General features: G+C 31.3%; 1 protein-coding gene across 25 annotated transcripts in view; it reads right to left on the reverse strand.

The window, feature by feature from the left end:
• Window positions 1–292: 292 nt before the first annotated feature.
• Window positions 293–15,802, reverse strand: part of LOC113394061 (neuronal acetylcholine receptor subunit alpha-7) — a 105,273-nt gene continuing 89,763 nt past the window's right edge. For 4 of the 25 annotated variants that reach the window (XM_026631242.2, XM_026631238.2, XM_026631239.2 and 1 more), the window contains 8 exons: window positions 8,504–8,684; window positions 7,284–7,359; window positions 6,971–7,165; window positions 6,069–6,155; window positions 3,113–3,222; window positions 2,542–2,768; window positions 2,133–2,321; window positions 293–2,011 (listed from right to left, as the gene is read on the reverse strand). In XM_026631242.2, coding sequence (XP_026487027.1) covers window positions 1,927–2,011; window positions 2,133–2,321; window positions 2,542–2,768; window positions 3,113–3,222; window positions 6,069–6,155; window positions 6,971–7,165; window positions 7,284–7,359; window positions 8,504–8,684 — 1,150 coding nt within the window. In that variant the 3' untranslated portion in view covers window positions 293–1,926. Of the gene's footprint in view, window positions 2,012–2,132; window positions 2,337–2,541; window positions 2,769–3,112; window positions 3,223–4,653; window positions 4,741–6,068; window positions 6,156–6,657; window positions 6,745–6,970; window positions 7,166–7,283; window positions 7,360–8,503; window positions 8,685–15,802 lie in introns of all 25 variants that reach the window. The other 21 variants (XM_026631241.2, XM_026631235.2, XM_026631236.2 and 18 more) reach the window with 8 other exon arrangements.

The following is a 15,802-nucleotide window of genomic DNA, read 5'->3' on the forward strand; positions in this document are numbered from 1 at the left end:
TATAAATATCGATTATTATTTTTCATCGTTCGCGAAGACGAATATAATTTATTAATACTGTTATATTTACTGATAATACAAAGGTCATGAGAATTCTCAATTACAATTTTACAATATTCGAGTAATCAGAAATTAAATTATTTTATATACAAAGAAAACAGCAATATTGATATAATCTGAGCACCATACAGTATATGATAAAAGTAATCATTTAATTATGCGAATAATAGTTAAGAAACATTTTAATATATAAAAAAAAAAAAAACCCATTCTACTTTTGAAGCAATCAAAATTTTGTAACTGTAATAACAATTCGGTCAAACAATGAAAAAATAGAAGCGAAAATTCAATTATAGCAAAAACACAATCAATACAAAGACTAATGATTGATTCGAAATAACACAATGATACGATTTCCGTTTAATTTTATTTAAACCACTAAAGTTAGTGAGCTTCCTTATAGTAACACGGTAGCCTTAATTAATAAGAGACACGACATTGACTAGGCTATCACGACACCTATAAGAGCGAAATTGAGGAACGGACATAGATAAAGACGTGAATAAATGTTATAATTACGTAATTTATCTAAATTACAATAGTTACTATTACTACGGTAAGTGCTAAAGGATTTTTCACCCGAAACAAAGACAGCACCGTCACTCAGCACATCAGAGACACGTCGCAAAACGTTTCGAAATACTGTTGAGTGACAATCGTGCTGTCTCCTGGGTATTCGCCTACATATTTAGAACGTTGCTTCGCATTTCAATTATACTCATTGCTATTAAAAACCTAAATGACGGTACTTTAAACCCGCATTGTATATACATATTTTTCGTATAAAATCATACACACGATACATTATAATCTTCAGCAGCGTGATACATTGCAACTATTTTTAAAGGGTCATCTATTCAACCGAACGTATCTAGTATTTTCATTTAAACATATCTCATACTAATTATTTATTCGCATCAACACACGTCGTACCAAAATTTAGATGAGTCGCCTCACCCACAACTTAAATTAATACACGATTTTATTTATTTCACGAATTTAAGTATTTTTCATTTAAAATTATTTTATACGCGTATCTACTTCCTATTCTACCGTTACTTTGGTTCCTTTTACTTATTTAATCTGGTTCAATTCCACAGACGTTCCCAATTCCCGATATCGCACGGTATCTAGATCTGGACTGAAAATCCAAGTATCAACGACCGACTCGAATGATATTACAAAACAAAATAACCTTAACGTGACCCAGTACTTGTATCTATTATGATTCTAATATAGTTTATGTTATGTACATTACTTAACTCCCTACGGTAATGTCATCGATAGTGATCCCTCATTTGCTTAAAGGATTTGTCTCATCTCTGTCTTATTATTCTTCGATAAATGTAGTCATTCCCATTGATTTTAAATCTCTGAAATTATTTTATTCAGAATGAAATCTAATAAAAATCATGTATCAAAATCACCTAAGTACAGTAGATATATTTCTTATGTATCAAAAGATATCAATACTTTAAATAATATGCGGATTGTTGTATATAATGAACCAAAGTAAGTCTGATTCACGCTTGCCATTTAAAATATTTTAACTAAACATTTTAGTCATATATTTAACCGTATTTATTAGAAATATAATTATATATTTAACAAATTATACGTCAACATTTATATGTATTACTCCCTAGTCAACATCACAATTCTTTTATAATATTAATGTTGGACTTAACTAAGCTAAATGTTATGTTTTAAAGTTTTCACGTTTACCGTCTTTCGACTTAGTTTAAGAGACGTGTGCGTTTGAACCACGTATCAATGTAATTAATTATATTACTATACATAATTATAATTACATTTTATAACTAAATTAGTTCTCTCGTAGTTGCATTAAGGGACTAGGTTCGCTGTTCACTGCACGATGATATGGGGAGCCGACAGCAGCACAGCCACCGTCGCGATGATCGTAAATAGCGTGAACACGAACAAACAGAACCTGTTGATCACATAAATCATCTATAACAACTTCAGGTGATTTTATTACCTACAAATTTAACATTCTTATCGCTCTACTGTGACTTTAAACAATAAAATTATTAAAGGTTTCATAAATTTACCTGTCCACTACCATCGCTGCGAATTTCCAATCGCTTATAAGTTCTGCTTCTTCGTCTGCTTTTTTCATCCTTGCCGTGATGAATTGCAACTCCCTTAAGATTAAGTGTAGTTCTCGATGGTGGCTCCCGAGACCACCGCCGACGTCTTCCATGGTCGACGGTCGGACGAACGAACGACGAAAATCCGTTCTAAATATTGAACATCTGTTAAAAAGAGTCAATTGCTAGAATTCGAATGATAAAAATAATTCATTAATGTGTAACAAACATAACAGGAAAATAAAATATCGACTTGTTCCCCACGTTCAGCGACACATTAAAAAATTGAAATTTCATTCAAATTTCTTTCAAATACCTCCGAATATATAAAACATATATACTCTAGCAGCTCTTCCTTAAAGTGTCTTACCCCGGTCCTAGGTTCCCTGTAGACGCGGTACTGTTTGGTGGCGGTGGTACATGTCTAAAGTCATCATCTATATCCAGCACGTTGGCTAGTAGAGATTTGGACGAACGCTCTTTTAACTCTAACTCTCTCATTCTATTCGACATCATTATTGTTTTCCTAGTTATTTTCTTCCCTGGTCTCGACATGCGCAAGATCCATGGCAGCCATTGTAGGAACACTGTCTTTATCTAAACGAACAAATTGTTTTGTTATATTTTTTTAATAATACTAAGCTTTATAGTCAAGGGCAGTAAGTTTTAGAATTCAATTATCGATTCCATCGAGTATGTTACCGGTAATAACTAATAAAGTAAAGTAAATTCTTATTGGTGTTGTATTAGCAGATGTTCAAGAGACCAAAACACGATGGAGATGAATTAGTTCTTATTACTAATTTAAATATCAGATGTACACAACGTGGCATTGACCTTGTTATACTTGGCACAACTAAAACGCCAAAATTTCTACACAGGTTGGATTTAAAATTTAAAAAAATCTGACAATTTTATATATTTTCCAAAGGATGTCTTACCCATTGAGGCATTTCATGTATGTCTGCTGTTCGGTGGTGATAATTTAAAACGACGACAGTTAGCACCACAGACGAAGCCACCATAAACATGATGCAATTGAAGTAAGTCCCTGTTATTCAGAAGATTACAATTTCAAATACATATAATATTAAATAACGCTTTAATTTTTTTTTTTTATGTATCTATTTATTTTTTAAGGAATTATATGTACAACTTGTATTATTTACACAGATATTTAATATTAAAAGTTTAATAGTAGAAAGGAATAAAGAAATTATAAAAATAAGGAGAAAATTAAGTACTTTTAAGTATTACCTCATTAACTTTGAATTTATATATAAGATTTTTTCAAGACAAAAAAAGGAAGATTCATACTTTCTATATTTGAACTATGTACATTTAAACAAAATCGCGTGCAAGCTAACATGCTCTAAATTATTCTACGTATTATTATTTGTTTTATTGATATATAATTCGAATGCGAAACGAAACTTAAAGTGTGTATTATATTAATATATATTAACTCATTAGAATATAAATAGAAAGCACTAAGAATTATCAAAATACTTTTTAATTTTAATACAAAATAATTTATCATGTTTCAAAACGAATTGTAAATAAAAAAAAAACACTTTAACAATAACATCATTAGAGTAAGGAATATATAATTAACAAATATATATATTTATAAACCCGTTATTTAAAATAACGTTACTTTATATAATTCTATATCCCTTTTAGGAAAAAAGGCTAATAACATTATTGCAATATAAAATCATGGATACAAAACAAATATATAAGACGTACGTTAAAAAGATACTTGGAGGCTGGATCCTCGCTAACGAAATGTTTTCAGCTCACTTTTATCTAAAAGCAACTCTATATGTATTTAATAATAAAGATTATTTTTTAAAATCAAGGAGAGTTGTGCATTATGTAAATTTATTATGTTACACAATAAGAACATGCTCAAAGTAGCGTTATTTGTATCCTAATTACAATCCTTTATGTGAAAGAAAAAAAAAGACAATCAATGAAAAAGGTAATGGTGTCAATTGTGGTGAAAGAAGAACGAAAAGGGAAAATCATTTTAATACATTACAAGAAGTTAATCAAGATTGGAGGCCAGTTTGAAAGTACCTTGAGGTTTTTGGTAGTTTGAAAGACAGAGATGAATTTAAACATACATAGCTGTGTAGCCGCCATACTCATTCCGAGCATTAGCAACTCTTAAAGCACATTAATTCCATCTTGAATTTCTAAAATGCAATTCAAAGTAAAAAAGGTTAAGGCTTTATACTTTTTAGATAGATTAGATCATTCAAGCATACTATTTAGGTCGTTGTTAAAATTTTTCGATAAAGGAATGAGTAGAGGAAATGTTACAAATAAATATATCTAAAGTAAATTGAGAAACAATTCCTCTGAACCATTCCCTATTGATATATTTTTAGAAGATCTATTCACATATTAATTTAATTTATCAGTTTTTTTTTTATCATTATTTTAATTTAATCACAAGCAAACACGAATTTCTCACCTATTAGGGGGATCGCCTCAGAGGTTTTAGTGATGACGTGCCCCACCAATAGAGAGAAAACAGTTTGCGACAGGAGAATTGTAACACCTGGAAAGACCAATACAATTCCATGATAAATGTCTTATTACAACTGTTTCGTAACGCAGATCAGTTAACGTCTGATTCCATATCGAATGACACTTTGTATCGGCTTTTGAAAACACCTGTTCGTGGGCTGTGTCGGTAAAAAGGTTACAAGTGAAATAATAAAAAAAATAGAACGAAGTTTTCATGCAGATACTGTTTTAGGTAGTTTTATTTAGTTATTGTTTTAACATTCGTATTAGATATTTTAGTTTAAATCATAACACAAAAATGTATCGAATATATATTCGAACGAATCACATCAAACCACCCTCCAAGTATCCAAAAATACAATTATAGGATCGGCAATCGGATAATAATTATCGATTTCAAATATAAAAACACAAATAACACAACACAAATAATGGAACCATGGAATCGATTACGTATATATAATAATAATGTATATAATATATATAACAAAGACTTACCTTATATTTATACATAAACATGTGTATTTCACCATGCCATCTGGGCCGGATTAACCATGTCGGGGCCCCTAGGCAATGCACTTCTCGGGCCCCTTTAATCTTTATTAACTTACTAAAACATTTATTCTTACCACAATGCAATTCTATTCATAAAAACGATGTTTTTTTTACTATATTACTAAGGTATGCCTTCGCCCGATTTAAATAGGAGACATTTATTGTTTAAAAAATTTCCCAATTTTTGTTCTGTCTTGGGTCCCCTAGTCCATGCGGGGTCCCCTAGGCGGTTGCTTAAATTGCCTAATGGATAATCCGGTCCTGCATGCCATGCCTTTGCTTCTCATTATGCATCGTAGAAAAATACATATTTATGCGCTACACATGGAGTACTTATATCGTAGTGACGTGCGGAATCGATTCCAAGATTAATTATTTATAGAACTTTACATACAACAAATTACATTATAGAACTTTTAGCTACGATGAGATGAGTGGTTTTATTCAGATTTATTCAAAACAGTAAAGTGATATTATTGATTGACAGGCAAAAGCAAAACTTGTTACAACATAGAAACCTGTGATTATTTGCGAAGAAAAGGATATTTTAATTACCATTCTACTTTTTACTGTACATAATTTACTCCTTGTAATGTTTTAAAATAATATGTTTAGTATATCAATTTAAATAGGATAAAAAAAAATATTGAAATAATTGAACGAAAATAAAGTGTTAAAAAAAAAAGTTAAAAGTTAAAAGCTTAAATAAATAAAATAAAAAAATCATTTCGGATTCTTGGTTGCGAACAGAAGTAATCGGGGGAATTCGAGGTAGGAATTCGAGTTTTGGCCTGGACAGTGTACCTAACAGGGGAATTGCGTCGGAGACCTGCGGCAGGGTCTCAGCAACCAGGTTGAGGAACACCGTCAGCGATAGAAGAATAGTGACTCCTGAAATCAAAAGCATAGTTAACCCTACAAGGTAGTTTTGGATTCGATCCGTGTGACTGCCTTCGTTTTTACAAAAACCGTGTGTGACACAACTCTCCAATGCGCGCTTTTATATTTAAATAAACTTTACAACTAACCGTATACATCGAGTCCCTATTAAAATATCGTCATTCGTATGATTGTGATGAAATCAAGCACGAAAAAGTAGCTGTATACTTACTTTTTGATAAATCTGAAAGATGGGTGGACTGGGAAACATCTAACACAAACAATCATCACAAAGTTCTAGAAACATTCAATATTTAGGCATACACTACTAAATATGTTTCATTTATTCGGGACTTCAAATTCATATTTATATTAGAAAAAAATATTTCCAAAAGTCAGATGACACCAAAAATGGAGAATATGAATTAAAATGGGCCGAGAGAAGGACCCTGCGGGGTTACAAACATAAAATCTAGAAAAAGCATGCGCATATTCGCCTCCTACAGCGCGATACCTATCAGAGGTACTGCATCCGACGTAGAAGGCAAACTTTCGGCCACCAGGTTGAGAAACACAGTCAACGACAACAATATTGTCACACCTGTTATTCAATAACACATCAACTTATTCGATAAAATACTTATTGACTGAATGTCCTAGAAAGTCATACTATATTCTTATTTTACGTCTAATTATTACATATATTTATAAAGGCACATATTGTATATGCATTAAACATTACTTCCTCGACATCAGTTAGAGCCATACTTCAATATACTATAAAATAACTTTGTAATTTATAATAATAATTTTAAAATTATACTCACCAAGTGTTAGTTTTTCCCCGGAATCAGGTGGCAGTGTGAACCCGAGAAGGGCCATAGAGGATATCAATACACAGGGGACTATCAAATTGAAGAAATAGTAGAGCGTTCTTCTTCTTATCATAATTGTAAAAGTCACGTCCACATACGGTTCTGGACAGCAAGCGTATGTTATTGTATTTTTCTTCCCTGGCATACCTGAGAAAATTACATTTCTTAATAAAACCTTCTATATACCGAACTTAACTGACATTATAGAAGTTATACGCTAAACTTAACATTCCTAAACGTAACTAGAAGACGTTCAAAATCTTACCTATTAAATACCATTCTCCATTCGTTATGAAATCGGATAAGTCACCTCCTGCTTCATCCTTTAACACCAGATCCAGCTGTTAGTGCATATTGTAATTAGTAAAGGTCAATAAACTGAAAATGTTCTAAACTACGATATAATTACTACTTAAACACATGCACAATCCGCAATCCTAATTTATTAAACATTACAATATAAATACAATTTTAATAAACTTAATTTAGTAAATACTTGGATAGTAAATCGATGAACAATAAAAACTTAAAAGATAAAGAAAACATGCTGGTAATTATATTATTATCCTAGTAACTGCCAAACGGATTTACGCTGATATACATATATACAGAAAGACGACAGTGAAAAATTTTCATCCGACAGACAAACCATGTAGAATTTCACAAAGTTTATAAAAAATAATATATCAGTACGTATTAAATTATAGAAAAACTAATCTCGATAAAAACTTAAGTTATTAAAAATAGTGTATACACAGGCATTTTTTTTTTAATTTGTACAGAATGTAAACAGACGTCATGCTTAAAAATACTATTTATATGTACAAAATAAATTTGCTACGTAAGTTAAAATTAAAAAAAAACATTTCTTTAATAAGAACATTAAATTATGAAATCAATGTTATATTATTTATTAAAGAAATGGTTTTAATTTTAATATAATTTATTCTAATATGCGTATCCGAATGGCAGAATAAATATAGATCGGTACATAATTTATTAGGAAGTGCTTTGTGTTGTTCTCTTTTATTTGCATCATGCAAAATAGTACATACAAAACTTTTAGGATATATAATATCCGTCTGGTTTATCACATGATTCCCTTAATGGTCAACTGTACCTAATTTTACCTAAGCTATTCTAAGGAGACTCTTTCATTTTAATTTTAATTCATAGCTTTAATAATTGTAAAACTAAAACTAAATTTCTTGGCTTTTAATTTAATTGTATTAGTACTTGACATTTAAATAAATACATGAAAATTACTATAAGTACTAATATTTTTTCAATGTGAAATAGAAACATAAAAATGTCAACCCAACTATAAGTCATTATCGAAAATATTTAAAGTACTAACTGTAGATGATTTTCTATGAAAAAATTGTATTTTCTATTAAATATACATTATTAAATATTTAAACCCTTTGATTAATTCAGATAATTATAACAATGGCAATAAAATGTAGAACCTATGTTTCGCTGTACCTGATTGCCGTCGTAAGTCCAGCTACCGAACTTCATGTCGCAATGTTGGTCATCGAAGGGAAACCAGGTGATGTCTATCTTGCATGTGCTCTTGAAAATGCCCGGGGGTACGTACAGGCAACTGCCGTTGTTTCTGACCACCACGTTGGTCTGGTACGTCCCATCAAAACCCTCGTCAGCACTATACCAATGAGAAAATCGTAAGCGTTTAACTGCAGTTCATTCTCGTTCAACCCGTCCAACACATCATAACAGCCTCGACAAATTGAGATCCATATTTTAATACTTCCAACAGATGAATAGTTTAATATGCAAGCAGAGGAACAATATCAATATCGTTCCATTCGAATTTCTCAACAGTAACAAAAGCTAGACAGAAAATCAATGACCCAGGTTAATAAAACCAAATCCTGAGTGGATAAAACTAATGAATTTCCACTGAATAATTTAAACAAATCTACCGATCCGTATCAAGTCCTAAATTGTTAACCTAAAAAAGCTTTTTTAATCAATAGGAGAACGCTTTTAATTTGCGTAAAACGTTCCGCTGAGAAGTCATTAAAATTTATTACGCTTCAACATTTTAAAGCTACGGTTAATATATTACAATATTTCATACAACAGTGTGCAGACGATAAATAAAATTGTATATTTATCCTGAAATTTGAGTTTCAAACATCAAAGCATTACAAATAAAATGCACCAGAGAAAGAACAAAATTGTACCAAAACGAAAATGTCAATTAGTGAAAGCTTTTGAGAAAATAATAGTGTTTTTATTTAAAATTTAATAATTTTACTTTGTTTATTTAGAAGCTGTGACGGAAGCGAGTTTTAATTATGCGTTTACGTATTATATTAGTGCTAAGGTTTTATCTGGGACGTTTTAGGAGATGCCGTCAATAGTAAAAGGACTGTGGAAGCAAAATTTCTTTTATCGTTAACGGCAGCATGTTTCATCCCATCGCTTATTCAGATCGAAGTCAATATTATTTATTTCATGCAAAAAATGAAAAGCTGACGTTACGTCTTTTATTTAAATATTCCTTTTATCTGATAAGCGAAACGATGATTGTGGCGTGTCAAATCAGCGACTAGATGACCATGTACGTTTATATGTTCATTTTCAAGTGTGGCAACAGGCAGTAGGAGGTTTGTCAATACCAAGCGAGCGATTGTTACATAAGCACCAACCGTATTCGGGGTAACCTCCTACTGAATTGTCACTAAGTCTGAAATATTTTTTTTTTTTATAAATATTATATTTAACGTAAATTTTAAGGTGAAATAAAAAAATAAAATAAAGCAAGCTAAAAAACATACTTTACCGTGCATAATTGTTAAATACTTACGAGCATTATTTCAATCCATTTTAATTCATTTTTGTTTTATTACCAGATTAATCATTACACGTAGTGCATAAAATAGACGCGTACTTGTTTAATACAATTTGTATATAGAGTGTGTTGATTAAAACACTCTCCTTTATATTTTCACATAAAAGTGCTTCCTTTTTATCGTGCACTCATTCTTAATTAAGAGCCAGTGCTGTGCATTTGGAGGTAAAATCTTAGTTGTTTCGAGCGAACGATATAACGGAGCACAAGAACTATTTAGAACACGGTTAAACTGTTATTTGTCTAAAATACTATCTAGGGAGCGACTGACTTTAGTTGGAATGTAGATTCAGATTATATTGTGATGTTCACGACCGAACAGAACAAGTTGTACTTTGTTAAATGGGTATTTAAACGGACTCCTCTGGCTCATAGCCTCAGATTCGTGTTGAATTCCAACAGCAGTGATATTAAAATATTTGTATTTTTGAGTATATTTTTTATTAAATATATTGAATATAAACTTAGTTAATAATATTTAAATTATGTCTGTATAAATGTGTGAAAGATTAATAAATGCTCAATCCAATTAATATATCCAGATAAATTTATCCATGATGTCTCATTTGACATTTTAACGTTTAAGTTGTTGTTAAGAATGAAATTCATTTTATAATACAGTGTTCGAATTTACTCCGAGATTGAGAATCTTCACAAAAAGTTAAGTGAAAACTAAACCAAGCGGGAAGCCTGACACTTTATCACCGAGTAACCTGAATCGAAACGAGCTGCATTTTAAATTAAAAGATACTTTCAGAAAGAACGGTACCATTACAATTTTATTTTTTAACAAACAAATAAGAATAATAAATGATCCTAGTCCGAGTCTAATGTTTATATAGACGTTAAATTTGTTACAGTTTTAAAATGCAGCATTACAAATGTCTGCGTCTCAAATCAAAGTTGGGGGATGATAAGATGTTTTAAATGTAAATAAAAACTCTTTTGTCTTTATCCGAATATTATAAGATTTCAAAGTATTTGTATCGTTATTTTAAATTATTGGTGTTAGCGCTAAATTTAAACAAATTGTTCAAAAAATTCTTGCTAATGAGATACCTGGAATGAAAATCGACGTCGATAAACTACTTACAAACATGTAGAAGCATGTAATCATACCTGTAATACAGCTATAATCCATAATCAAAACAGAGGATTTTACTTCGAGAAACGATATTACGTAACATAAAAAGTAACAAAATATATGTTTACTATATTCATAATAAAATGAAGTCAGTGTAGGATTGATAGTAATTTGCACATCTAAACTGTTGGATAACGTTAATATAAATTGTAATTAACTTTAGTTCTCAGATTCCTTTGCGGATTACACTTAATTTGTTTCAGAAAACGTCAAGCATGTAACATTAATTATTATTCTCAAATACAAATTGCATTTTTTAATTAACTTTAAATGAGTGTGAGTCTCTAAGCGTTAATACACTGCAGTTATTGCAATGCTGAGTGATAGGGATCTGTGCAAGCCAGACAGGGTACCAGCCACACGCGATATATTTTACCGTCAAACAGAAACACTCAGGATTGTTATATTCCACTTTGAAGGGTGAGTGAATAAGTGAGCCAGGTCCAAGGGATATAACTCCTTAGTTCCCGACGTTAATGGTACATCCACGATGTAAAGAGTGGTTAATATCGTCGATGTCTGTTGATTACCGCTTATAATCCGCTTACAATCGCTGGCTTATTGTGCGTCCGCCTACAAACATTATAACATCAAATGTATCTTTTTCAGTTCAGTATTAGAAATGATTGCAATGAGCTTACATTAAAATGTTCAGCATCAGGTGATCCCGTAGCCAGTCTGTCTGCCTTTTAAATTAAAAAAATAACAAGTTTTTCACAAATATATGAAGAAATTGTTACTCTTAGTACGATTGGATCAAATATACGTCAAATGTTTGGCAGCGATCCAAAATGGCACTACAGAAGCATTTGATAAGGGAGGCTTTTAAATCACTTACAGGTTTCAGTAATAAAGGCCGTGTTTACTGTCTCCGCGGTGTTTTGCTATCGTCGGTTTCACTGGCCGTCTATCACACATCAGCGTAATGCGCGAATCAATCATATCTTATTTATTATACTTTATTGTATTTATTTTATGTTCTATCTTTATTTAGCGGTATTGAGCATAAATCTCTTACAACAGTGATTAAGAAGATTGGAATTGTAATATAAAATAAGCAATAAATAATTTTATAAATATTTGTAAGATATAAAAGTTGTTAAAATATTGAGTATATCTATTATCTGTGCTTATTTTATTCACTTCAAACCATGTGTTTAACATGAATAAAATGTTTAATCTAAGAATATTTATAAAATATATTTAGAAACATAGCGATCCTATTATTAAGAAAACAATTCAGTTATATATTAGTAACGCTGTAACAGTAGTGTTAACATTTGGTTAAATATATTAGCGAAAAAGAACCTCATAAAATATTTTCTACAAAGAGTGGACTGTGTGATATGCGGTCCACCTTAATGCGGATTTGTTGGCGGCCTGCCAGTTTAGCATGGCACACATAGTGGCTCCACAATCGCATGTAAATTTCAATCTTACCACCCCGAATGTAAAGTATATAATGCTATAAAAACACAGCTGCGGCCGAGCGTACGAGTCATGAATTCTACATCCTCCTCTGGAGACTTCTGTTGTCATGAATTTGCACCGATTTTGGGCTCTGTCACATTAATAATGCATTTGGCTAGTTCTTTTATAGATTTCTGGACCGAATAAAATGGTGAAGAATGCTTAATGTGTTCAGAATACGAGCATGTTTAAAAAGTTATGGTTCTTTATACGAGTACGTAGTCAATAAATTATAATACCTTGGAATTTGGCTGTAGAATATGTGAGGAGTGGGTGGTTCCCACTCAGACTTGCTCAAAGTCCTACAAAGTCTATATTCATGAGCAAGATTTCAGAATTAACCATCAGAGCAACTGAAGCCATCCTACAAAAAATCTCTACCCTAACCTATTGAATTTCTTATGTGAATGAGAAAATAGAAAGTAGAATCTAAGTTTGCACCGTGCCATATTCACTTGCCTTGCCTGTCTATGCCTTTTAATTTATTTCCCGCGCTTCTGAACGTTGTTGAAAACAGATAATGTGAAAATTACATATAAATCGAATAAATTTTTTTAATTCGTAATTAAAATTTGTCGTTATTCCAAAATTTACTATTTTGTTATACAATTAAAACTAAACTGGCGTGATCGAATAACAAATATACAAAAATTAGTATATATAATATTAGTAAGATCCTTTAAAAGTGTTTTTATAGCAGGCACTTAAATAGGGCTGCCTTCTGACAGCACTCGACGTGAAAGTGATTAATGATTTTCTGAAAACACTCAGTTTTTTAGCTTAAGTTAGAGTTTTATTTTTAATAACATTCAAAAATAGATCCGACTGCAAAAACAATACCATTGTTTTTTTTTATAAAAAAAAATGGGTTCTATTCTCTTCTATAGAACTATCTAAATTCGAAACCGAATCGTTGACAAATTTAATTCTCCTGTAAATTGTATGAGACAAAAAAATATATTGTTTAAATAATTGTTCCAAGAGAAATACATAAAAAAAAAAAATTATTAAAGAAAATCCACTTTACTGCGTACATTTTATAACGTTACATGCTTTATATTTGTTAAATAATTTCATCGTCAAGAATATCACCTGACTCAGTATCGATTCTCATATCAATTTCTGGATATTGTAGCATTGGCACTTTAATGACATTTCTGTTAAGAGTCTCACACTTCTTGACTTCTTCTTGGCCGAACTCAATGCTGTACGGTATAATTATTTTCAGTGCATCCATTTCGTGAATCCAAGACGCCTTCTCCAAATTCAAAATATCGGACAATATTGTATAATCTTCAATAATCAACTTAACACCATCTGCACCTTTCTCCAATACCAATATTTGTAATACGCGGTTATAAATTTTAACATTATACTCGTATGTTGCATCTTTAAGTACCGTGATATGATATTTTAAGACATAACTCTCAGAGCCGTAGACTTCATTAATGCGTATGACGTTATATTTGCAGGAATCCTGAAGACTCGCTGCAAATTCCATATATTTGTTTGTTATGTCATGGAACTTCGCTTCAAACTTGTCGAGGAACGAAATTTCTGACTTAGGTTGACACAGAGGTTTCCTTCGATCAAGTATATATCTCTTACAACAATGCACGTCCGCCATAACAAAAGTAACAAATATTACCAGAAAACGGCACATAATGAATGCCATATCAATGTCATACCACGACTATTGTAAATATTAGAATAAGTTGACCGGTGAAACGTTAAGTTAAGTAACAATAAAGGTAACGTTTTGATAGCCATGAGTGATAAGAGAATATTTATTTTTATTGTTACCGTTCATAATTCTTATTAAAACAATAAAACAGTCACAGTTTGTATCCCGCGACATCGCTAAGGTTTTTTTGTTCCAACTTTTTTCTCTCTTTAAATAGAATGCTGTTAAGAGTGATTACTTCCGTTAATTAGGAATTCAGAGACGCCTATCGGCTACTTGAGGCAATATGGACGCGAGAGTGTCAGCAATCAGAGCGCAGAAAGCGCTGAGATATCAGATCAGACCTCATCGACGAAGTCGAACGAGCTCTCCCTAGCTTTTGTGTCAGCAATGCTTCACAGGGAATCGGCGTCAAGGACGGTAACTTCGGTAGATCGTGATGGTCCACAAGGAGACGGCGGCATGCGAACAGGGATGGTTCTATTCGGCGAATATGATAAAAATAATGACTTGGCATACTTGAAAAGATATGGGGTAACCCTGGTGCCGTGGAGGCGTAAGCTATCCTCGCAATGACCTTACGCCACCGTACGTAAGCAAGGATTGCGTGGAGGAATTTACGTCAGATGTCATAGCATATAAATGTTTAAGTTATAGTTTTACGTAAAATAGGTCAGTAATAGAAATGATTGTCATATAATTTTAACATATTTAAATATCAATCTTTTTCATGTTAAATATCTAAATTTAGCTGTGTGGCTAAACATTGACTAATGAATAGCTTAATTATGTTTCTGAGGAGTAATGCTCATTAAAATATTTAATGCTTATTACTGTAAATAGTAATTAAGACTATAATGAACCTTGAAAGTGGCTTAGCCTATAAACCTTAACGTTCTATACAAAATCATAACTATTCGTTTTGCTTGAATTGTTTATAAAACGAAGGTCTTAAATCGTAACATTAAACGAAAACGTCATTTGCATTTATAGACCTATAATTAATTTTGATGGAATTTCAAGATTACAATATGCATTCGCCGTAGTCCAAAAAAAAGGACCAGGCACTGTTAAAGATAATTTTATTAAAACTACAATAAACACCCGAAAACTTTGTATTAGAGACGTATAGGTCTCTCAAATATTTACAAAAAAGTATGCAAATTAATTTACCGTACTTATAGATTATTTTAAAATATTGGGAAGTTCCGCACTTTCAGCTTTACAAGAATAATGGGTAATTCGTATAGTTTATGAGAAGTTGGATTCATCCAATTTTGTTTTGAGAATAAGACTCTGTTACCTGACGCATTATTTGGACATTATCTCATTTTTCGCAAAACGTTTGACTCTAAACAAAAGTTATATTTAACATAAAATATATTCTAATAGTTTAATATATAAATCTCACAGCCTACGACTTTTGCAGGAAACATTTTAGCTAAGATCTATATTTATCACAGTATTATTAAATATAGAAATATATTTTTTTGGTTTTTAATTGAATGCAGCCAAAAGTGCAGTGTATATTACTTATTTAGGTAATAATTATAATTTTTACTTTTTGTTTACTTAAAGGGAAATTCACCATTCCACGCGGTCATG

Source organism: Vanessa tameamea, chromosome 2 (assembly GCF_037043105.1).
Source record: "Vanessa tameamea isolate UH-Manoa-2023 chromosome 2, ilVanTame1 primary haplotype, whole genome shotgun sequence".
NCBI classification, from domain to species: domain Eukaryota; kingdom Metazoa; phylum Arthropoda; class Insecta; order Lepidoptera; family Nymphalidae; genus Vanessa; species Vanessa tameamea.